General features: G+C 38.6%; 1 protein-coding gene across 2 annotated transcripts in view; it reads right to left on the bottom strand.

Moving 5' to 3' along the window:
* LOC149773326 (1-acyl-sn-glycerol-3-phosphate acyltransferase delta-like) overlaps window positions 1–26,794 on the bottom strand; it is a 62,874-nt gene that overhangs the window by 26,487 nt on the left and 9,593 nt on the right. For both annotated transcript variants that reach the window (XM_089946446.1, XM_089946447.1), the window contains exons 3-6: window positions 24,130–24,299; window positions 13,747–13,914; window positions 10,916–11,069; window positions 438–543 (exon numbers count right to left, since the gene is read on the bottom strand). In XM_089946446.1, the coding sequence (XP_089802572.1) occupies window positions 438–543; window positions 10,916–11,069; window positions 13,747–13,914; window positions 24,130–24,299 (598 nt within the window). The remainder of the gene's footprint in view (window positions 1–437; window positions 544–10,915; window positions 11,070–13,746; window positions 13,915–24,129; window positions 24,300–26,794) is intronic.

Here is a 26,794-nt window from a genome sequence, read left to right as displayed (position 1 = left end):
CTTAGAGAATGGGAAGTAGTAGCAGCATAGAATGTGGTGAATTTTAACATATAATGTAAATTATTACAATATTTTAACCTCAATAAATTTTTGCAAATTGAGTTATAATTCCGTGTTATTTGTTTTAACATAAAATATTTCTTTTTCAAAAAAGTAGTGAAAAACAATGGCTTGTATCTTATATCACTGACATAGTTGAGGATAACCCCAATCATATCGAAACATTTAAAGTCTCTATTTTGAACTGTGGAAAAGGAGTTGCATGACAATAAGCATGCAAGCAATTATAGACTGGATTACTTTGTTCTGGCCTTTAGACTGAACAAGTGCCAGTTAAAAACACAAGCCACTGGATCAGACCAAGTTACCCAGTGTGATGCATTCTTGCACTTTGCTCCAACTGTCTCAATACTTATAGCATCTCACTGCAGACTTACTTAACTCTCAAATGTCCAAGAATCTTCCGTCCTTTTATAATATCCATCAGTGTTGGTTCTGGTTCATTAGGTGGAAAGGCTACAGTGCAATCATACACAGCTGGAACTAAAAAACAAATTACCTCATTAAGCAATATTTAATGTGGATCTGTATAAAACATAGACCCAAACGAGCTACCACATATTACACCAGTAGACATCAACAGTTCAAGTTCAAAATCCCAAAACCTTCATGATTTGTAAGCTTGAATGGAATGCAGTAAGACTCATTAAACCTTCATGATCTTTTCATGATCAGGTCTTCGACTAATGTGCTAAATGTGAGAGTTTGTTCCCTGTATCATATCTGATTTTGTGGTTTTCAGCTTAAACTCAATTTTCCTTCTCAAAAGTTTTGAAAATAAAGGACCAGAAAACATAAACATCTTGGACTTATAAATGAACCATGAAATATGTACGAGTGTTGAAGTTTTGGGACTTCAAGCTTGAGCAAAAATTCTTAAAGAATATCGATCCATAGTTTTATCATCTACATGTCAGATCAGTGTCTAAAGCTCTTTCATGTTCTAATGATGTCATGTCAGCACATTAATCTACACTTTTAACAGTAAAGAATTAAATATGTATACACATACATACATGCCATATGTGTGTGTGGGTGTGTGATATGGATTTTTAATGTAGCTTTAAAATACATTTCAGTTATATAACTACGTCTGCAGTGTGGCAGTTTATAGTAATGTCTAGCACTGGGGCATCCTGCTGCAGATATGTAGCATCATGTCCCACCCAGTCACATTATCCTGACACCAGACCAAACAGTCCTAACACTAACCTCTTAATGCTAAGCAAGTAGCGAGGCAGCTGTTGGCACCAAAATTTATTAAGTCTTTGTTATGACTTGACCGGGGTTTAAACCTGCTATCTCCCACAGCTGCACAACATTAGAAGCCAAATGTAAATATAAAGTAAGCAGGGCTAAACCAACAAGTTGTTCTCATCAGTTTTTATTATTTCTGACATTAATGACAATGACACTGAACAACCAAGTATGATACAATAAGTTAAACTCTCTTATGACATCATATATAGAAACAAATCATATTGGCATGTTAAATAATAGGATTTGGGTGGGGTGAAGGTGGTATACTACACAGCTGAGATTCAACTGAGTCGGGATAATGATAAAACACATATAACAACAATAAAAGTCTATTAATTGATTGAATGGTTAAAAATATTAGTTTAATGCCAGTATGAGCACAAATAAAAAACCTCTCAAAATCAAATCCCTTATACCAAGCTTTTGTCAGAGTGCTCAATATCAAATGGAGTTGATGCAGCCAACAAATTTGAGGCAACTGCTTAATGAAGCACATATATTAGAACTTTTATAAAAGCCACTATCCATTAACAAAGCACATCTATAAGAGATTTTACATAAACCACTGTCCATTAACGAAGCAAATCTATAAAAGCTTTTACATAAACCAGACCATTAAGTTGTACCATCAGTATGTTCTGATGACCAAATTCAAGTTAGATCCCCCACAATGAGAAAGATGGACCTTTGTCATTCTGCAGTTTCAGGATTTAGGTGGCATGAGACAAGTTTGACACACCGTATTTTTGCATATATAAGACGCGTCTTATATAAAATTTTACTTACCCCGCAACCTAAGTGCGTCTTATATTCGTGGGCGTCTTATCTAATTAATTTTTTACACAAATGAAAACTCAGTCAACAATTTTTATAATTAAACATTAACTAAAAATACTGTTTGTCTTGATTTAAAATCAATCTATTCATCTTCATCGTCATCAGCTTCTGCTTCAAATCCATTGAAACTTTCATCGAATTTACTCTCGTCGCCATATACCTCCATAGCCGCTGCTAACTGATCCTCATTGGCGTCAGTGGTATCGGATGCAGCCGAGTCGTTGTCCGAAAAACTGATATCAGCAGCCGGTTCTGGAATTATCCCATACTTTCTGAAGCCACTGATGATTGTTGTTGTTTTCACTTTCTCCCATGCCCGGAGAACCCAATTACACTCCTCTACGTACGTTGCATGATGTTGTCGACCAGCTGGCGTGAAGGTGTGCTTACTGCTAGTCATCCAACGACTCCATTCCTCACGAACAAATGTCTTAAGTGGATGATTGATGGCAACATCCAAGGGCTGGAACTTACAAGTCAGACCACTTGGTATAATGGCTATGTGGGCTCCAGCATTGTTGATGTGTTTCTACATAAGTTGTCTCCTTATGGGCAGCCATCGCATCGAAAATCAGAAGAGATTGCTTCTTGAAAAATCCTCCTCTTCTTGTTCTGAAGCACTTACCGTCCAGGTCTGCATCACCTCTGTATTCATCCAGCCTTTTTTATTGCAGACAACAACTCCAGCTGGCAAAGTTTCTCTGGGCATGGTTATCTTTTTAAAGATAACCATGGGTTTCAGTTTTCCTCCTGCAGCTGCGCAGGCCAACACAACAGTTAAGTTCGTTCGTTCGTGTCCCGTGGTATCAACCGCTAGTGTCTTTACTCCTTTCTCTGCCACTTATCTGCTTGCTGGAATATTGAATGACATTGGAATCTCATCCATGTTGATGATGTCATCATCTGCCAACTTCAGTTCAGTTATTTCCTTAAGAACAAAGGTGTTGAAAACATCCAATTTATTCTCCCAATCGTCTGGAAGCTTCTGTCCAACAGTTGTATGTGCACGGACTGCAAGGTTGTTCCGTTTCATGAACTTGTACACCCAGTTCGTACTACCATGAAAGTCCATGATCTTCATTTCTGTAGCAATAATTTGAGCCTTGAGTTTGATCGATATCGTTGAAACTGCATGGTTACTGTCACATTGCAAACATACCCAGTTGGCAAGATTTTCTTCCAAGTTTGGCCATCTTGCCTTTCTACCTCTACAAGCTCGTTTCCTTGGATTCATCTTCTTAAGCTCCTCTTCCTCTAACTTCCAATCATGTACATTCTTCTCACTGCAACTAAATTTTCTTCCAGCAGCTCTGTTGCCTTGCTCCTTGGCAAACTTGATGACGTCTAATATAAAATTGGCCGTATATGATTTTCGTTTCGTCATCGTGAAAATTTTATAAATTTTATAAATGCTCAAGAGATTGATCACTCATTTATTTATAACAAGAGATTGATCCCATGTATACCCTATATACCGGTATATACTAACCCCAGCCGCTGAAGCCTAGGCCTAGCAGCCTAGAGGAAGATAAGATCAAACGATAACCATTGCGGCCCTGCCTCAAACAATTCTTTGAACTCCAGCCAAAACGGTCAATGAAGCTTACATCAGATGAGTGATCAAAACATTGGAGATATTTGTGTTTATGACAAAAGAAAGTACCGGTAGCCACTTTGATGCACGTGGTTTGAAAACGGATGTTGACTGGTACATATTTGAACAAAACAACATACAGAATTATTAAAAAGATTTTATTAAACTTTATTGGAACAATAATGTAATAGTACTTAACAAAATAATATTAGATACAGATCAATACCGTAAGTAACTTATAAGTTATTAAAAAATCAACACTATGTCATCTGCAGTCAATATAGGGTTTGCTCAGTTCGGCAAATGGCGAGGCAGAGTGCATCTTATATTTGTGGGAGTCTTATTTAAAATATTTTTTACACAAATTGTTAAAACCCGTGTCTTATATATGGGTGCGTCTAATATACGCGAAAATACGATATTTAGTGGTTATAGTTAGGTGAGCATTAGTACTGGGTTTTAATTAGTGGATATAAATAAAATTATATATAAATAGTATTTAATTTGTACTTGTGTTTCAAGCAACAGTTTTAGCACATGATTTTTTTTTCTTGCTTTGAATTAAAAATGCATGGAAAAAGTGAAATGTACTTTCAGGATTTAAATTGAATGGGGAAACTTTCTTACCTTTAATTAGAAGCAAAATGTTTTCCTTTATCTATCATTATGTAGATTATTCAATTAGATGGATTACAACTGTATGTAAATCTTAATGTACAGAGATTTGCCGAGAATAAAATGCAATATTTCCCACCAAGTATTTTCAATACCAATTTTATGTGAATGAAAGATCACTGTCATTAAGCATTAAATTTAATTCTCCTAGACCCCTTCTTAACATTTCAATAACTCTGATTCACTTAATCAGGACACCTGTCAGTCCAAACTGCAAGTACTGATTAAATGAAAAGAGTGCTATGTTTATTGCTCTTGGTAATCCAATAAGTGACTCATCTTAAACCCATTATTAAAATTGTCAATGTTGTTGTTGTTGTTGTAGGGTTCAACGCCATTTTCAGCACATGATAGGCTATACATGGCGGCCAGTATTAATGGTGGAGGAAGAACTCGGGGAAAACCCCAGAAAGAACCAATGACCCACGAGAAGCTACTTGCAAGCTTTCTCACGTACCCACATTGGCTGAATCCAAGACTCAAACCCACGCAGACAGAGGTGAGATGGCAGTGATCCGAAGCGCTTTAAACCACTCGGTCACTTGGGGCCCCCCAAATTTTCCTTGACTGAGAACACTTTCAATGCATTTGACATTCTCTGCTTATAAATGGAATCATGGATAAAATGTGCAAAACAAACTTGGCTTACAAGTTTCTTTAGTAGTGTTGTTTGAAAATGAGAAAAACAAAGAAGACAGACCCTGATCTGTCAGCACGTTATGCAATGGCAAATCAGGGTCTATGTTGTTTGCAGTTGGACTTGACTTAAAAATAAGAATAATAATAATAATAATGAGGACTTTGTATAACGCCTAATCTTTAGAAGCTCTAAGCGCTTTACAACATCAGACAACACCTATAAGATAAAAAACATATAATAATATTATTACAAAAACAAACACCATGAACTTAGAAAAACATTAAAAAATAAAAAACATGCTGAGAATATTTCAGGTAGGAAACATTATTAGGTCTTTAAGTTTGTTCTTGCAGTCGAAACAAGTGAGTTTTGAGAGCCCTCTTGAATGTGATCACTGTGTCTTTGTGTCTAAGTTCAGTGGGCAATTCATTTCACGTTGCTGGGCCCTGGTATGCAAAAGAACGCTGTCCATATGACTTTGTTTTCATAGTGGGAATAATGAGTATACGATTGTCAGAAGAGGAGCGTAAGTATCTTGCTGGTGTGTACACATGGGTGAGATCAGATAGGTATGTTGGACTAGAGTCCGACAGTGAAACGTAGCACAGAGAACAAATTTTATGTTTGATTCTGGATCGAATGGATAGCCAGTGAAGGGTACAGAGCAGTGGGCAGGTGTGCTCTGATCGTGGTACTCTAAGTATGATCCAAGCAGCTGTGTTTTGAACTTTTTGATGTTTCTGGAGTAGATACTGAGATGAACCAGACAGAATTGAGTTACAATAGTCCAGTCTTGAAAGTACTAATAAACACACAAGTGTTTTAGTGGCATCAACTGAAAGATATTTGTGAATTGATTTGATGCGTCTCAGCTCAAGATATGCAGCCTTGCATATGTTCATGACATGTTGGTGCAATGTGAGAGTACTGTCTAGAGTAACACCTAGGTTTCATACTGATTGGGTGAATTTAATGTTGGTGTTGCTAATATTTATTGTTTGAGGTAAAGGATGTGAATGAGAAAGTCTTTGTGTTGTGATCACAATGGCCTCAGTTTTATCATCATTCATCTGCAGCTTGTTACATGTCATCCATGATTTCACATCAGAAATGCACCTCTCTACACCTTGGATGGTAGCATCAACTTCGGTTGGGTGGCTAGATTTGTATATTTGGGTGTCATCAGCATACAATTGGTGAGACACTGGATGATGATCTAAGACACTTGAGAGCGGCTGAGTATACAGAATGAAGAGAACAGGTCCAAGAACAGACCCCTGTGGAACACCACAACATAGATCAACTGGGCTGGAGTGTATTCCATTTACAGATACAATTTGTGCCCTGTTGACCAAGTAGGACTTGAACCACAGTAAAGCTGTATCATGAATGCCAAATACATGCTGGAGACGGTGAAGTAATATATCATGGTATATTGTGTCAAATGCTGCAGACAAATCAAGGACGGTGAGGACTGTAATCTTTCTGCTATCCAACGCAGAGAGAATGTCATTAACTACTTTTAGAAGAGTAGTTTCAGTACTGTTGCAAGGGCAATATGCAGATTGTACATTGCTAAAAAGACTCTTTGAATTTAGATGAGATACAAGCTGGGAGAGAACAACCTTTTCTAAGATTTTTTTATATGAATGGGAGATTAGAAACTGGGCGGTAGTTCTTTAAATCATTATGGTCTAGTGTTGGTTTCTTCAGCAGATGCTTTACAATGGCAGTTTTGAAAAATAATGCGAGTTCCCTGGATGAGAGAGAGGTACTAATAACATCAGTTAGTGAAGGCAATACTAGATCTAAGCACTCAAGCAGCAGTGATGTTGGAATTGGATCAAGTTCACATGACTTTGGTGCACTCTTCATCATGATTGTACATACAAAATCGATAGAGAGAGGTTCAAATGCTGCTAATGATTGCCACTCAAATTCTGTATCCCAACTGTATGGTGATGACGAGTCAATTGAAATTGTGGTGTCAAGCTTATCTCTAATGGTTTGTACTTTGTCATGGAAGAAATCTGCAAACATGTCCGGAAGGACGACTGGAGAGAAGGTAGTTGGAAGTGGTGTTGATTTGTTCCTTGACATTAACTTGTTAGTAATCTCGAACAGCTCTTTGAAGCTGGAACTTTCCATGATCTTAGCAGTGTGAAGCTGGTCCCTAACACTGCTATACCATGGAGAACACTTCTGAATTGATACTCTGCACTTGGCAGCTGGGGCATGTTTGTCAAATAATGAACACAGACCGTTATCGAGTTGTTCTGCAGTAGGAGGTAAGCAAGTTGTATGGTTAGCTTGGATGTCGTGCATTAGTTTGGTTCTATTTATCATTCGAAGGTTTCTCTTAGTAGCAGATAAAGGTGGAGGGTTAGCGACTGATACATCAAGATGGCATATAATGCAGAGGTGATCTGATGCAAAGTCATGGGATACCAGGGAGGTCCGTAGAATGTTATCATCAGGTCTATGAAGAATCCAGTCTAAAATGTGACCATGGTTATGGGTGGGTTGGTTAACTGACAGTTTGAGGTTAAAAACATTAATGGAATCTTTTGATGTATTTGAGTTTCCAGGGCAGTCAAAGCGAAAGTTGAAATCTCCAAGAATAATCAGGTTGCCACCTATCGAATTTCCATAGTCCAGGAGATTCGGAAACTGCTCCAAAAAGAGAGAGTCAGCCAGCTTGTTTTTTCTACTAGGAGGAGGGCGGTATAGGCAGAAAAAATGGACTGACCTTTGCTCCAGTGTGAGTGTGGTTTGGACTAGTTCAAACAATGTGTGGTCGAAATTGAATGTTGTGGTGTAGTTAAGACGCTTTATCATGGAGTTCTTTGAGATGACAGCAATTCCACCTCTGCAAGAATTACGGGGGAATGACTTGATGGAGTAACCAGTGGGTGTTAGATCTGCACACTTGGGTTCATCGCCTGATGTTTTTAGCCATGTTTCTGTCAGGAAAAATATGTCAACATTTTGGTCATTGATAAAATTAACTATTTCTGTGCACTTTTCCGGTGGTCTTACTGACTGTGCATTGAATAATGCAATGCGTAGAGGTATTTCTTGGACAGTTGACATAAAGGTTGATGAATTAATAGGGATTTGAATTAGGTTATCTAAATTAATGGTCAAAATTTTTTTAAATTGTTGAGCCGAAATAAGGGAGGTAACTGGGATTCTTCTTCCTGTTCTACACCGGCCAGCTTTAACGTTTCTTTTTTCGTTTCTGTTTACATTTAGGTAATGATGAATGTAGTCCCAGTTCATTTAATCTACAGCACAATGTAGAGTGGAGAGCCAAGGAGTGATCATTTAAGGCAATTAATGAGGGTCCATCGTAGCATAAACGGGTTGACTGGCGAGTATCACACGATGGCGGTTTGTTCAAAAACAGTGGAGCAAGACAGCTGAGAAAAAGTCTAATTGTTCTCATTTCCAAAACAAGGAGATGAAGAAACACAAATGAATTTAACAGCCAATACATAATGAACACAATAACGAAGATGAAAACAGGCAACAAGCACAAATATCATGAAAACGGCACTAAAAAACGGAACAGCTGCTTCAAGCCGGTTAAGCGATAGCGGCCATCTTGACTATGAGTATATATGGTAAACTGTATAACCTAGAATGTGTGGAACATACACAATAGGGATAGATGGAAGTGTGGATAGATTACACTGTATGAAAAAAGATTTTAATACATGTCCTAAAGAGTTCCATAACAAAAATATCTGCTGGCTGGGAATCTGGCACCAGAATTTCCCAAGTAGTCATCAGTGTTTGCATTGCACAATAGTAATGCATGCTCCTTTGTTGCTTTCTTACGTTATTTGCAGCCTCAAATATTTATTAGATTTTGTTCTTGCACATGCATATTTTCTACAATTCTGGAATCAGGAAACATCCATTTGAACAAAGGACCAATTTAGTCTTCTGTTGCAAGGGGTAGTCCGTGTTCTATTAAGAACTCAGTAGATAATGCTTCTGCATTTATAAAATTTGTATCCACAATTTAGTTCTGCTGTGAAAAAGAAATTACCTTAGAATTCAAGTTAGTAAAACGAGATAAATCAAGTTTCTTTGTTTTACCACCATGTCCAATATTAAAATACTTTCCATGCAGCCTGCAAAGGGCGTGAAGCTGCTCTAGAATGGAATGCTGTATGGTGTAATTCATGTATTTATCTCTGAATCAATTTTTCAACTTATTTGAAAATATTTTTTGCTCTGACACACATATCAACTTGAATAAATCTGACTTGAATTTTAGCGCCAAATACCTACAGACTGGTTCTGTACCAGAAATAAATTAGAACAAAGAATCTGCACGCAAAGAGTAAGTCAGAAAACCAGTCTGTTCTCTCCTAAGCCATACAGCTGCTATAAATAGAAACCGAGGTCAGAAGTTAAAAGTATTAACTAGCATGTTTCTTGGAATAGGACAACTGCTACAAATAGAACATAATACTGTATGGAAAGTGCACTTAAGTCTTTGGACAAGCGTACTCTTATGTCGTAGTTACATAGAAGCCGTCTTTTCTAGAATACGGTTAGTGGGATTAATGGGATGTTAAGGGTGATATACCAAAAACGCATAAGGCGTAATTTAGTGAAAAAATGTGTAATGATTATGCCAAGAGTGTAATGGTAGGCATGTATGTGGTTATTTCATGAGAAAACTGAACACCAGATGACTAGCATTTTGTCATCTTCACCAAAAAGATTTGTGTTACTCCAATCATGGCTGGAAGGGTTGGAAAAACATTTCCAAAAGAAGCTACATATAGAAAAGTATACAGAATTAGTGACTGAATTAGTGTGTGAACACTGTCTTGTGAGATCTTAAATATACAGAATTAGTGACTGAATTAGTGTGTGAACAGTCTTGTGAGATCTTAAAGACTAACACTATTAGATAGATGTGACATCGAAAATTTACAATTCTCCAACTGTATTTTAAACATGGGTGTTTGTTATTTTGTCCAGTAATTTACATGTTGGAATGAAGAAACAAATTTGTGAAAAATTATTATGATAAAAAGGGCCACCAGGAGTAGTTTTGATGGTGTCAGAGTTTAATATTAACTTTCAGCTAGGATCCTTGGGCCACATGGACCCATGGATCAGTACTGCCACCCCTTCAAATCATGCTAGGGAATGATCACCAAAACTTTTCTTTGATAGAAGACAACAAAACAAACAAAAACTGATAAACTTCAGACTAAGGAAAATTGAATTCAGGCCAGAAGAAAAGTGGAATTCAACTTCAAGAAGGGTAAAAAATCATAATTGCCTAATCAACTGGTTTCTTGTTCAATACATACTTGTTTTTCTTTTTCTAAAATGGAACTAAATTCTATGTACAAGTCAATCACGCTGGTAATGAAGTACTTTTTTCCAACCCGTGTCCACAATTTTGTCATACATTCTTATTTTCTGGCATTCAGAAGGTAGAATATTCCATAAATATTTGTAACAATTCTGCAAATTCTGGAATGACTGGCATCTCTGAAACTGAAGAATAATATTTAAACTTTGAGATGATCTACATCACAGACAGAAACCCTAAGTTCGCAAAATAAAGCAACTGCCATGATTATAATGATGGGGGTATAATTATGCCATAAAAACAACAGAAGCAATGTACCATTCTGAAACATAATGCTAATTTTAAGTAAAATGAGCTAGAGCAAGTGCAGTGTGAAGTAGGATGGTCACAGAAAAAAAAATGAATGGGTATTCCACAAAGAAAAACCTAATTAAAATTGTGAGGAAACTTTTTCCCCTGATTAAGATGAAACATTTAGAAACATAAGCATTATTTAACCTACTTTTGCCTTTCATATGTTGTACAGAGAGTGCAAATCCTTTGGTGCGAGGTAAAAGGTGATGTTTCAGTATTGGATAACCCTTCTCTCTAGCAATCTCTTGACTCCTTTTGTGCTTCTCTGGCGTTCTTCTTGTTCCCTCAGGGAATAAAAGCAACTGAAAGAATAGAATTAAAGTCTATTGATTATCAGTTCTGAGCATGCCTCCCTCAACTCGTATGGTTCAGCCCCAGGCATCAACTAATATTCTGTGATATAAAGTGTTTTCAAATGACATTCAGAACTGTTATATTCAGTGTTTTCCTTTACGCACACTTTTGAGTCAGGGACACATGCTGGAGAAAACTGACGCACACATTTTGTTGCCGTTCATATTTTTTTACACAAAGGATTCACATAATGCGATCATGATTTATTTAATATCCAATGCTTTGGATGAGGGATGGCATAGTCTGGTTCCCTGCTTCACATGCTCACTATGTTGCACTCCACTATTTGTAAAGTGGAGTGCAATACAGGGAGCATAAGAAACAGGGAACCAGACTAGCATAGGCAATATTATGACAGAGTAGCTTCCCCATATCTCACGAGCTCTCATGCGATTTCCATCGAGCTCATCAAGAAGTCGACCAGATGTTTAACGTCAATGGTTGTTGCACTAGAAAGTGATCACCAGATTAAAACGGTGTGGACTAAGAATCACTAGCGAAGAAAGTGAAAGAAGCAGAACACAAAAGAGTAACTGTGGATCTAACTCTAATGAAAAATGGAGAAAATAATTCCCTTGACTGGAATACGGCACATCCATTAGGATTACCAGTGTGACTTCTGATCGCGTGATTGTGAAGACTGCAAAAGAGAATAATCCTTTCGTGACAGGGTTTAAGAATTTTAAAAAATCTGCCCTTGTTCACCACAAGATATGGAGAATGCATTATCAAACAAGACGTTCTTTCACAACAAAGAAATCAGTAAGCTTGCAGAGACAAATGCATTATTTGGATAACAAAGTGTGGGGGTCATTGCAGATTTCGTTGGTTTATAAGTTGCTACAATAAAAGAAAGATCTTAAAGTTCAAGTGTAACTTACTGGAAAGAAGATTAATCATTAGCCTTTTTGATTTTTGAATAAATATGTTCTTGGATGAAGTACAATGAAACCGATAATAGTAGACATTTTACGACGGGCAGTAAATAAACTGCCATTTGGCTAAAAAGATTTATTTGGCTTTTTGTATTGGCCAATATGTAATGTAATGGTCTATAATATTGCTATAAAAAATATAAGGAGACTGTTAAAAGTATGACTTTAAACTAAAAGAAAAATAACTAAAAAAATTTCTTTGAATGGAAATGCATTTGTTTGTTAAGTGTGCATGTTGGTTTATTTGTATTATTAGAGAGGGATTGAGAGAGAGTGTATGTTGTGCAAGTTGCAATATCTTATTTCAAGCTGAAAAAGTATGGGTGAGATGAAAATTTGTCACTACATTTTTGACCCCCCCATTTTTTATTTGACCCCCAGTTCTGACAACAAGGTTTTTTTTTTACCCTCAATTTTACACACCTGGGGGATAGACTGTACATTGAGTAACTAAGTTAATTCTTAACTTTGATGGTATTCAATGAGAACTTTTTGTCATGACTTATTTAACTGGAAAAACATTTTATTAAAACTTTAAGATCATTTCACAGACTGCCAACCCTGATAAGTCTGTCTCAGTAAGGCAGTTGATTTTTTCTGTAAGACTGACCAGTTTTCAGTAAGGTATAACAAAATATCGTAAACTGCTGTAATTTGTAAAGATGGAAAATGTAATTAAAAGTTCAATATTTGAAACATGCAGTGAAGATAAACATTATGTTCAACTGAAAGGTTTGTAAAGTATGTGCAGACTTTATTTACCACTAGTACAGTTGCACAAACTTTAGTTCCAAACCCTATGCAGCTCAATGGCTTGTTGTTGCATCTCAACTTGACATAGTTCTTGGAAATTCTTTTTCCATTTCATATGAAGATCACAATCATATCTCCCACCAGGAGACACTAAAGTTGGCAGGTGAAGTCCAATAAATGTAATTGTGTCTTTTCCACTTTTTATTCAAAAGAACCTGAATTATACGTTTTATTCTTCTGTGTTGATTATTAACACTTCAAGACAGTTTCTTCATGCAGATGCTTCGCATAAACAAATAGGTGCAGTTTAAAGCATCTCGTGTGCTGCTGTAAAGTTAGTCTGGTTTCCTAACTAATTTCACTAATTCTAATATGAAACCTGGATTCAAAACAAACACAGACAAACCAATTATCCTGATTTTTTGGCAACAACAATTTTTCCATAGTTTTGCTTTTATGTTGCAAGTCCATATTTTAAGGGTATTTTCATAATAGTTATGGAAACAAAATTGTAAAGGTTAGCAGGTCTGCATTTCATTGCATAATGTAAGTCATCATATTTTAGCATGATCTAATTTAATTTCGTAAATTCAGAGTAAGTGCAGCATAATTTTACTGTGAATTGCTAAAAGTCAATAGGACTGTATAGTATAACAATGTTCCTCATAAATATAATCTACATAAAATTAGTTATCTTGCCAGTTTCATAAGAATATGAAAGATTTAAAAATTACAGTAGTTAAGCAAGGTAAAAGCAGTGGAATCTCCAATCAAATTACACATGCTCTTAAAAAGAAAATCATATATGAACCCATTATTTTAATTGTATTCAGATATAACCTTTATATAAAGGACACCTGTCCACAGAGGACACATTTTTGTAATCAGATGAATGTGCTCTATGGACAAGTTTCCTTGGATTCAAAACTGATCTTACCGTTACCCAGAATCCATCAGGATAAGTGCTAACATCATTTATGCTTTTACTAATTATTTCTTTGTCTTGTTCCCAGTTTCTCTTGAGGAAGATGGTCTCTGAGAAATACCAAGCCCAGCCTAAGATGGGGACAAATTTCAGGACACTCTTTGCATATACCTTAGTATTCTGAAAGAAAAATGACAAAATGATATACCATGATAACAAATGTCCAAATCAATTCTCACCCTGCAATTCTATACTAAACAATCGTCCATTCAGGAGTGGCAATAAGATTTTCAACATGGCCACTATTGCTGCCATATTGGATTCAGATCTGCATAACTTTCATTTAGGACCAACTGAATCTCATACTGTCCTTTACTGAAAACCCCATATGGATACAACCCTCCACTCAATTTCAAGATGGTCCCCAGCCACACTAGGCTTTACAAGAACATCGTTTTCATTTAGGACCAATAAAAGTTTTTCAGTTCAACCTTCATGTCAATATAACTAAACAAGGAGGAGTAGCAATAATGTTTTGGAGATGACTGATACGTCAGCCAACTGTAATCTGAGAGGCAATCACTTCTATTACTAACAAGCTGATCAGGCGATAAATGGATATCTAAAGTTTTGTGACTTCTCAAAAGCTCTGCAGTAGTGATAACAAACTTGTGCTAATGGACAGATGGCAGACAGACAGTGGATAAAGACAAGAGGATATCACTCTCTGACCGGAACGGCTACAAAGCAAAACAACCAAAAGTTTCATAGAGTTAATAATTCTCAAGAAACTGACCTTTGCACAATAATTAACCAGTCACAATGACCTGATTTCTGTAAGGCAGGGTTGCACTAACCAAGATGTATCCAGACAAAAAGCGACATGCCTACATGACAGATAAAGCATGAGAAACTGACAGAAATTCATAATTTTGATGCAGTCACTGAAATTTGAAATTTAGGTCAGTTCTATTATAATATGGCATTGTGATCTCCAAGATGCATCTACATGCCAAGTTTTATGGTTTGAGACCCAACAATCCCTGAAAAAATGAAATAAGGGGCCATCCATTTAGGATGCATGCAAAAATCTAGCAAAGCTTGACCCCTCCCACTCTCTGTACACATGTATACTTTTTTACACACCCCCTGCATATGTATGCTTGATCCCCCCCCCCCAATTCTATTGAGGGTTTCACGGTTAGTATCTCCCCTTGAAAACACCAGAGCGCATATCGGTGCAACTCACTTCCGGATAGTTCAATCAGTTAATATGGCAGATGTAGATCAAGACAATGTGACAGACCGCTCACATTATGCAAGCAGGATCGATATCTCACTATCATAAAAAGAAATTCTATCAATATTTGATCAATTATGTTTACATCCTTTTTTTTTCTCCCTAACTTGCACTGCTCTCAGCTTTCAAATAAATATTATCTGCCCATTTCAGAACTTCATTATCTTTCCATTACTACCTTATGCTTTAGTTTGTATTATTTGATTGTGTGAAAGTGTATCACTGCGTAAAATGTTCTTGCAATTTATCTTACTTGAAGAATAATGAAAATATGTTTATTTTGTACAGCTTCAATCATAGCAGTTAATGGAGGTTGAACAACAATGAGAAAAAAATTATAACTTCTTAAGGTTCTTTTATTACTGATTTTCTATTACTGTTCATTATATTTTTCATGAAATAACTCGAGTTTTTTCAAAATGCACAAATGTCAACCATGCTTGAACAGATAGGCAAACGTATGAATCTCCTTGATGATTATTTTAATTTCATTTCCTTGAACGGTTGGAAATTTTAGAGTATACAATTTGGAGAAAGCAAATTTTTAGTAAATTGTGTTTCTCCGAGAATACTTACCCGATCACATTAACGTTAGGGATATAAGCCTGCTACCTCTCGAATCCAGCCCTACTAAAAGACAAAAATTCGTCTTTTCGGTCTATCTCATATAGACCAAAGGGCAATAACTCCTGCCCCTTACCTCCCCTTGCCACCGCCAGGTGTCACTAGTTTTTTAAGCTGAGCGATATATATTATACAAGGATGCTCACATAGCGGGGTGGTTGGCAGGGTTTTTAAGTAATGTGATCGGGTAAGTATTCTCGGAGAAACATAATTTACTAAAAATTTGCTTTCTCCTTCAAATACGTTCCCTGATCACATTAACGTTAGGAGAATAAGTAATAGGAAGAGGGAATGCTGAGCATCCTACCTCCACCCCGGGTACCTTCTAGGGAATGATGGCTGGATTCCCCAGTTGAACGATAACCCGTTCTCCTAATTTCATCAGCAACACAGCCTAGGGTCACGTGATATGTAACCCCTATATAGGGTTAAGAAGATAGTTATTGAAATCTTCTTACCTATGAAATTTCACTGGCGAATCCAGCGAAGCTGATAGGCTGTGCTGATTGTTTTAAATGGGTCTGGTGGTCATCTGGGCTGCCGACACCGGACCTACCAGATTCAAGGTTTGCCTCTGCAAAGCCAAATCTCAGAGACAAAAACTGGAGAAGGTTGACTCTGCATGCCAGCCAACAGCTTCTATTATATCTCGGATCGAAACATTGCGTTTGAATGCCAGGCTCGCCGATATTGCTCTAATCTCATGAGCCGTAATCTTCATGAGGCGACTCTGATCTTGTGAGACCTCAGAGTACGCTGAGCGTATAACCCACTTCAGCCATGAAGCAAGGGCTTGAGGGGTGATATCCCGTTTACCAGCTTTGACTGGAAGAAAGAGGTGCTTACGTGTGTCCCGACACGCCTCTGTGCATTTTAAATAGTGCTTGAGTGCACGAACAGGATCTTGCATGGCTGCTGCTCTTGACTTATCTATGGAAGAGAGCAAGCGAATGACGATTCTTTGATTGCCAATGGATGGTAACCTATTTTTGGCTACAAAGCCTGGTTGCATCAGGAGGACCACCAAACCATCTGATCTGAACTGAAGAAAGTTCGGGTCACTGGAAAGGGCATGTAACTCGCTCACCCTGCATGCTGAAGCTAAGGCTATCAAGAAACATGTTTTGTATGATAGTAGCTTTAACGAAGTGTGGGCTAAAGGTTCAAATTTGTCTGAATTGAGCCATGTTAAAACCCAGGACAGATTCTATTTTGGAAACAGGGTGAGGGATTTTGGTCGATTGAAATCAAAATTGTCTAAAAGATCTGATAGATCTTTGTTATGCCCAACAACACATCTACCATGATGGTGGAATGTGTCTGATATCATGGAGCGGTAGCCTTTGATAGTAATTGGGGCCAACTGTTTCTCCTCGAAAAGCCAGAGAAAAAAGTCGGCCAGTTGAGGGATTGAGACCCTCAAAGGGACGATGTTATTGATATGGCACCAGTCCCTGAAAACACGCCACTTTCCCTCGTAAGCCTTCAGAGTGGTGGGCCTTCTTGCTCTTGAGATTCTCTCCACAATCAAGGGTTTAAATTGTTTGTCTCGCAAGACTGCCCGGACAAGAGCCAAGCGTGATGAAGGAGACGTTCCGGGCTGGGGTGGAACACCTGTGACCACGGTTGTTTGAGAAGATTTGAGAGGGGCAATCAGAATCATCCAACAGTTCTGACCCCTTAACCTCTGGATTATTTTCGGTACCAAAACCGTGGGAGGGTAGGCGAATGCCCACAACCCCTCCCAGCTGATTGACAGAGCGTCCACGGCCCAAGCCTCTGGGTCTGGAACTGGAGAGACGAAGGTGGGCAACTTGCGATTCCACCTTGTCACAAAAAGATCGATCATCGGACGCCCCCAAAGTGTGCAAATCCAAAGAAAGACTGATTGATGGAGTGACCATTCCGTGTGAATGACTTGACCTTTCCTGGATAGAGTGTTGGCCAAGACATTGAGTCTGCCAGGAATGTGTCTGATTTGTACGTTGATGTGGAGGTTGTCGCACCAACATAGAAACTGCCAGATCAGAATGCACAGGTCTGGTGATTTGGTGCCCCCTTGTTTGAGGAGGTAAGTCACCACTACAGAGTTGTCTGACATAATGAGGACAGTTTTTCCTGAGAGTTGATCCTTCCAGAAATGAAAGGCATTGATGACAGTCCTCATTTCTAAAAGGCTGATGTGGAGAGGCCTCTCCCTGGCTCCCACGTGCCGCTGACTGTAGAGAATTCTGGCAACAGGTGGGCACCCCATCCGTAGGTACTGGCGTCGGTACATACAGTTATCTCCACTTGGGGCATCTCCAGAGGAATCCCCGTGGACAGCCAACCGGGGTTGTGCCACTGATGCAGGAACGATCGTATCTCGAGCGTGATCATTATTGTTTGATTGAGGTGACTTGAAAAGGGGCGCCATTGTGCCAGTAACGTCATTTGTAAGAGACTCATAAAAAGATGGCCAAGCGGGATCAAGTCCGCCGCCACATTGAATAATCCGAGGAGTTGCAAGAATTCTCTCACTGAAATCCACATCCTGTTGGAAATGGACTTGATGAGTTTGATGATCTGGATTACGCGAGCACGAGGATGCCGTACCAGATTCAGATCGGTGAGAAACTCCATACCCAGATGGACAAAACGCTGGGATGGACGGAGATCGGACTTTTTCCAGTTCACGAGAAAGCCTAGATGATCTAAAAGTGCTAAAAGATCGTTTCCGCCTTTGAGCAGAATAGAACTTACCATGTGTTTCTGGAGGATGTCGTCCAAGTACACTGCCATCCCTGTAGATGAAGTCGAGCGGAACAGGGTGACGACGCAATCCATAACCTTGGAAAAGCCCAAGGGCTGATGTTGAGTCCAAAGGGTAAGACTGATAAACCGCGTCACGGTAAGCGAATCGGAGAAATTTCCGTGACGCGGGGTGGATAGGGACGTGAAAATATGCGTCAGTCATATCTAGACTGACGGCATACTCGTCCCGCCGGATGGAAAGACGGATTGATCTCACCGTTTCCATCTTGAATTTCGGTGGTAACATGTATTGGTTGAGGAGACTCAGGTCAATGATCGGCCTCAACTTGCCTTTTGCCTTCTGGATAAGAAACAGCCTGGAATAAAACCCCGGCGATTGCAGTTTTTTTTCTCACAATCTCCACCACCTGTTTTTCTATGACGACCGTATCTCCTGTTGTAGAAAGGTATCCTTCTCCCGATCAGACGGTACATCAGTGAAGACGGGAGAAGAGGACAGGGGAGGGGGTTGGATAAATGAAATCCGAAGTCCCTCCGAAATGACCTGGATCACCCAATCATTCTGAGGAAAAAAGGTGGTCCAGTGGTCCTGAAATAGCAGGAGGCGGCCGCCCACATTTAGGCTGTCTGCGGGTGGTGGAAAGGGTATGTCAATTTTTAGAGTTAGGAGGTTTGAAGATGGAGAAACTTTGTTTCTTACCACCTCTGTATGGTTTCCTCCTAGCTTGATCAGACTGTTGTCTCCTGGCATTGGGTTGGGATCTATACTGCACATTTGGTTGTAAGGATCCCTTGTCCCTGGTCCGCCAATCATCCCTCTGCTGTGGCCAGGGCTGATTTTTTTCTAAACGCCTGCGAGGGTTGGGCGGCGAGTTGGAGGGGCAGTTCCTGAGCTGCCTGCTTCTGAATTTCTTCAATTTTTCCTCCAAAGAGTAAAGGCGACCCAAAAGGAGTCATCCGTAAAGCCAGAGTATGATGGGGCTTGAGCGACGTGTACTGCAGACATGTGTCACGTCGTATCAGGTCTAAGTTGGCAGAAGCAGTCAACGCATTAGCATGGAATGGTGAGCTGCCCTGTTAATAACTCTAGCGATCTGGGCCGTCGCTTCCCAAGTGTGGTCATTGTCGGATTTTTCTGCGAGTCGGAAAAATGGCTAATGAAGCCAAGTCTAACATTGAAGACGTAGCGACTACGTTCCGGACTAGCTTTGATGTGGTATGGAACACATTTTTGTCCACTTTGTAACACAGTGGAGTGGACATGTGAACTGCTGCCATATTTTTGTCCAGGGCCAGAAGATCCGTACTGAAGGCGTGTGAATGAGTTTTGTACCAGCGACCCGAGAACGTCGCTGGTACTTGGCTTTCTGAAAAGAATGCCTTAGTACTCCCCGGATCACCTATTCATCCTGATAGACGATCACTGATCTCCTTAATTTTTGCCAACTGGGGAAGGAGCCGGATGGACGGCGTCTCTTCCTCCCCGTCAAGATCTACAGACGCCTTAACTTTGTAGTCTTGGGTGGCGGTAGGAGGTGGAGGGCATTCTGAAGTTCCCAACACCCTATAAATTTCTTCCACTGCTGCCTTGAAGCCAAACTCAGTCCGTTCCATGGTTGGATCTGTGTATGGCTGATTTGCAGGAGTTTCGTCACCCCCACTGTGTGCCGAGTCGTGTTCTGGAATAGCTTGCATTTCTGGATAGAGCATACCAGGTGGCATAGATGACGCGATTCCGTCATCCTTAACACTGTCACTAACTCTCCCTTGTGGACAAGCTGTGAACATATGGACGGACGGCCCTGTCGGCTGGTTTGTCTGGCTTGTGGTCGGCCTGAATGTTGGCGATGGTCCTGCTATCACCGGTACCGGCTGCTCCAATGGCCTGGCTGGACGGACAAATTTCTCACTAAAATCTCCGCCATAGTATTGGTATGTTGCTGGCGGTACAGCTTGACGGACGGATTTATCACTAAAATCCCCGTAAGTCATATTTGGTCGGACCGTTTTAGCAATAGAGTCCCCATGCTGGGACAGCTGGACGGACGGTGACGTAGAGGTTGTATAATGAAATGGATCCGATGGATCCGGTAAAAACCCCATGCGTCCTGACTTACAGGCTGGAAGGCCATGCTTGGACATGCGGGGGGAATTACGCCCACTGGGCAGCCTAAAATTGGGGGAACATTCCCAAAACGTCAGAAAAAGCTGTGGAAGCGTGCGAGGGAAATAAGGGTAATATCTGGCCTGATGTCAAAAGCTGCGTCGTCGTTTCCTGGACCAAACGGCGCATCTGTTCCAAGGTGGACTGTTGTACCCTGTCAACATTATTTCCTTCCATTGCCGCTAATGTTACTGTGGCTGACGGTTGCAAATGACGAACTTTAGGTGGAGGGGTGACCCCAACGTCCCCCACAAGGCTCGCAATGGAGGCTGTCTTCGGATGTATACTGAGGACATCAATGCTATCTTTCTTTGACTTATTCTGTCTATCCCTCCCTTTTGCTGCCTTCTGGACTACATCAGCCCACGTTTGCTCTGTCCAAGTATTACACACGCTGCATGGTATAGATGTACACTTGGTACATACAAGAGTCATGGTTGTCTTCTTTTGCTTTGAACTTTTTGCATTTCATGCATTTGGTTGACATTTCTACTGAAACGACACAAGAAAAGAAAACAAAGCACAAATTAGCAATTCAGCATGTTATTAATTCGCTAATACCACAACCGTTACTAACGGAGTAAGCGAAATTAGTCAGTGTCACGTTAACTCTTAATTGATAACACGAGTTCAGTGATAGCGTGTGTAACATGGTCTTCAGTAGACGAAATCCGTAAGGGTGACAAAGTCACTCAATTTTTAAAAAAATTGTTAAAATAATGTATACAACCTGTAGAAGAATCCAAATTTAACTTCGGATGGTCCAATTTAACGATTAAGATGGCTTGGATTGTTTGGAGGTATAATGTACGTGTTATCCGTACAAGCGAAACTTAAAAACTAGTGACACCTGGCGGTGGCAAGGGGACGTAAGGGGCAAGAGTTATTGCCCTTTGGTCTATATGAGATAGATCGAAAAGACGAATTTTCGTCTTTTAGTAGGGCTGGATTCGAGAGGTAGCAGGCTTATATCCCTAATGTTAATGTGATCAGGGAACGTATTTGAAGAAGAAATATCGATGTCAGACACACTATGTATGTATATGACATTTGTGGCTCTCACCTATCTGCCTGTCTGTCTGTATGTATGTCTGTCTCATCTGGTGCATGGGTATGTATATCCTTGAATGAATGTGTGTTCGCATACATATATTACATAAACATACTTCTGGTTAGAAACGAGTATAAAATGATGCTAAGTTAGAAAGAGTGACCGATAGAGAAAGACAAAAAATATGAATATTTGTGGGTATCCATTTATTATTGACTTGTAGAGTATGTTCTTACAAGCAGTCTCTTTTTTAAATCATACTGTTTGCAATTTTACATCCGGTCACGTGGATCAATATTGATTTTAAAGGCGAACCAAAGTAATATGACGGAATCTGTGAAATAATTGGATCTTTAAAACTTACATATTTGATGCAAGGAAAGTGAAACAGAATTAAACTAATTTTAAAAAGGCTGTTCTGGATACATTTGCTGGTAGCAATCAGAAATGTTGTCTAAAGACCCCAGCAAATTTGAGAGTTATTACGCGCCAGCATAAGCAAAGAAAAAATCATACTGAAAGTTACTGCATGTACCGTCCGATATTTGATGTTTCAAAAGTCAAAAATTTTTTTATAAAAAAAACGCCATTGGGCATGTTATTTAATCTGAATATTGTACGATATTTACACCAAAATATGAATAAATATTCCGTCTGCATTAATTACACTCATTTATCGTTATGATAGTTAATGTAATTATTGCTTTGTTAAGTTCCTCTAAATACATTAAAATACTGTGTTCCATTTTTAAAAAAAAAGACTTTTCTAGATTAAAATATTCAGCATTACAAATCAGCTGAGTATCAAATTCGTGTTATAATTTTCTTATCGAACTTGTGTTATAACTTTCTTAACTCATGTTATAAACGAACTATTATTCTTGCGAAAGTAACTGAGAAAGAAGGATATATCAACATATGAAAAATGCAAATTGTTGAGATTGTTTTCGTTAAAGTTATATAACTAAAAATGTGCAATAAATGTTTAAAATCGGAGAGCAGAGTGAAATGTTCCTACAAATGTATCTGAAATTATGGATAATGAATCTATATTATCAGGTATGGACAGTGCATTTAATTTGATTATTTGATATCATTTAAGTATGGAAAGTAAATATTTAATTATCTGATATAATGTAAGTATGGACAATGAATCTAATTAATTGATTTAATGTCTATAATTATTTTCCTAGTATGAACAATAGATGTTTGACATATATAATTGATTCATTGGTTTAACCATAATGATATGTAGGACAGCTAAGATACCTTCCTTTGTTGACTTTATGTTTCGCTAACCATGTGTAGAACGGTGAACTATCTGGAACTGAAATTCTTTTATGGGCATGCGCATTGGAGCTAAGGGAGGTAATTTTAGGCACTTCGATCAGTAACTCCGTTTCAACCATGAAACCCCCTATAGAATGGCCTATATTTAATCCACACAGAAACCATAAATGATTATAATAAGATTAACATGTTAAATAAAATCGATAGTCCACTGATGCTGACTTCTAGCTGCATCAAAGAAATAAGCTGCATAACATTAAACAGTTTGTCTGGTGTCCGCTAAAATTCAAACACCAACTGAACCCAGTCGAAATGGTTACGTATTAGACAAATTAGTATCGAGGTTTCACCCCCACCCCATTTCTTATGTGTATGTACATTATCAGTAGACCCCCTCCCACGCAAGCGTAAGCATTTGGGTTATTCCCCTCCCCCTCCATGCATACATACTAAATGGACGGCCCCTAAGTAGAAAACATAACCAATGTGTGATGGATGGACAAGAATAAAACTATACAACCTTCTACATTTGTGATAAGGTTTTCTTCTAATTTCCACATCTATCAAATAAAATTCTGGATGCATGTGTGTGTGTGTGTTTGATTTGAATTTTTAATCTAACTTTTATAAAAATTCAATCGTATTGATATGATGTCTACAGTGTGCAGTTTATAGTGATCTCTAGCACTGGGGCATTATGCTGCAGACATGAAGGATGATGTCCCATCCATTCACATTATCCTGACACCAGGCCTACCAGTCTTAACACTAACCTCTTAATGATGAGCGCCAAGTGAGGCAGTTCTTACAACCATTTTTGTTTGTCTCTGATATGATTTGGCTGAGGAACAAACGCACGTGTTCTGGATGCATACTGAATGGCCAGCGGAACCAACCTATAGCAAAGATCTTTACAAGTCTCAATCTGATGAAGAAAATTTTGAATGTACTGCATATGCTTATTTATAAGTTGAGTCCAACTGCAAACAATACAGATCCTGATCTACTGTTGTATAATATGCCATCAGATCAGGGTTTATGTATTTTTTCTACTGATTACTCCTAACAAACTGCATATACTGAGATCTGCCATTATATTATGTGTCAGCTGATCTGGATCTGTTGATTTTGTTGTTAAGACTCAACTTATAAGTACACTGAAAATGGGACCTGGATTTAGAATCACTGAATGAAAACACCTTTGTTCCATACCCCAGCTACATCATATCTTTGTGCTAGTATCCATGCCATGAGCCAGTCAATCTCATAGATGTGGTTGCATATGTACATGGAATGCTCTCGCCCAACGTGATGCCTGTCATTGGGGTCCATATATAAAATACAGTCGGACCCAGACCACCATTGGGCAACGAATGTAAACTCTGAAGTAAGAAAACAAATATTATGTGCAATATAATCTAGATACATCAAACTACTGCATGTAAAAGTCAACATATATGTATGGATGATTTATTACATGCCCCATTTATACACAAACTTGTATATATATGGCTTGCATGCACATAAAACCATCTTTGATACATTACAAAAAAATTCTTAAAGTATCAAAAATTTTTTTTAAAAAACATAGTTATCATTTTTGGGGAAGAGATTATATATATATAAAAATAAAGGACCTGAAAATGAGTAGACCTCAAAATCATTTAATATTAAAATCAAGTTTATACAATGCACATATAATTCCATTAATTTTATCATGTATCAGTACAATGTGCTGAGTGAAATCTCATATATGGGAATATGTATAACTGCAATAGGCAAGTAATAAACATGAAATGGATATAGATATCCCATGATCATACCTATATTATGACACTTCATGATCCAAATAAATGCCCCAATATAATAATAATAATAATAATATTAATGAAGACTTTGTAAGGCGCCTAATCTTTAGAAGCTCTAAGCGCTTTACAACATTAGACAACACCTATAAGATAAAAAACATAATAATATTATTACAAAAACAAACACCATGAAATTAGAAAAACATTAAAAAATAAAAAACATGCTGAGAATATTTCAGGTAGGAAACATTATTAGGTCTTTAAGTTTGTTCTTGCAGTTGAAATAAGTGCGTTTTGAGAGCCCTCTTGAATGTGATCACTGTGTCTTTGTGTCTAAGTTTAGTGGGCAATTCATTCCATGTTGCTGGGCCCTGGTATGCAAAAGAACGCTGTCCTTATGACTTTGTTTTCATAGTGGGAATAATGAGTATACGATTGTCAGAAGAGGAGCGTAAGTATCTTGCTGGTGTGTACACATGGGTGAGATCAGATAGGTATGTTGGACTAGAGTCCAACAGTGAAACGTAGCACAGAGAACAAATTTTGTGTTTGATTCTGGATCGAATGGATAGCCAGTGTAGGGTATAGAGCAACAGGGAGGTGTGCTCTGATTGTGGTACTCTAAGTATGATCCGAGCAGCTGTGTTTTGAACTTTTTGAAGTTTCTGGAGTAGATACTGAGATGAACCAGACAGAATTGAGTTACAATAGTCCAGTCTTGAAAGTATTAGTGTTTTAGTGGCATCAACTGAAAGATATTTGCAAACTGAGCTGATGCGTCTCAGCTCAAGATATGCAGCCTTGCATATATTCGTGACATGTTGGTGCAATGTGAGAGTACTGTCCAGAGTAACACCTAGGTTTCATACTGATTGGGTGAATTTAATGTTAGTGTTGCTGATATTTATTGTTTGAGGTAAAGGATGTGAATGAGATAGTCTTTGCGTTGTGATCAGAATGGCCTCAGTTTTATCATCATTCATCTGCAGCTTGTTACATATCATCCATGATTTCACATCAGAAATGCACCTCTCTACACCTTGGATGGTAGCATCAACTTCAGTTGGGTGGCTAGATTTGTATATTTGGGTGTCATCAGTGTACAATTGGTGAGACACTGGATGATGATCTATGACACTTGACAGCGACTGAGTATACAGAATGAAGAGAACAGGTCCAAGAACAGACCCCTGTGGAACACCACAACATAGATCAACTGGGCTGGAGTGTATTCCATTTGCAGATACAATTTGTGTCCTGTTGACCAAGTAGGACTTGAACCACAGTAAGGCTGTATCATGAATGCTAAATACATGCTGGAGACGGTGAATATATCATGGTCTATTGTGTCAAACACTGCAGAAAAATCAAGGACAGTGAGGACTGTAATCTTTCCGCTATCCAACGCAGAGAGAATGTCATTAACTACTTTTAGAAGAGTAGTTTCAGTACTGTGGCAAGGACGATATGCAGATTGTACATTGCTAAAAAGACTGTTTGAATTTAGATGAGATACAAGCTGGGATAGAACAACCTTTTCTAAGATTTTTTATATGAATGGGAGATTAGAAACTGGGCAGTAGTTCTTTAAATCATTATGGTCTAGTGGTGGTTTCTTCAGCAGAGGCTTTACAATGGCAGTTTTGAAAAATGATGGGAATTCCCCAGATGAGAGAGAGGTATTAATAACATCAGTTAGTGAAGGCAATACTGGATCTAAGCACTCAAGCAGCAGTGATGTTGGAATTGGATCAAGTTCACATGACTTTGGTGTACTCTTCATCACGACTGTACGTATGAAATCCATAGAGACAGGTTCAAATGCTGCTAATGGTTGCCGCTCAAATTCTGTATCCCAACTGTATGGTGACGACGAGTCAATTGAAATTGTGATGTCAAGTTTATCTCTAATGGTTTGTACTTTGTCATGGAAGAAATCTGCAAACATGTCCAGAAGGTCGATTGGAGAGAAGGTAGTTGGAAGTGGTGTTGATTTGTTCCTTGACATTAGCTTGTTAGTAATCTCGAAGAGCTCTTTGAAGCTGGAACTTTCCATGATCTTAGTAGTG

The sequence above is a fragment of the Sinohyriopsis cumingii genome, unplaced genomic scaffold (genome assembly GCF_028554795.1).
Source record: "Sinohyriopsis cumingii isolate HCF-2022 unplaced genomic scaffold, ASM2855479v2 utg000663l, whole genome shotgun sequence".
Lineage (NCBI taxonomy): Eukaryota > Metazoa > Mollusca > Bivalvia > Unionida > Unionidae > Sinohyriopsis > Sinohyriopsis cumingii.
The sequence above is the reverse complement of the archived record's forward strand: the minus strand, read 5'-3'. Positions and strand labels throughout refer to the sequence as shown.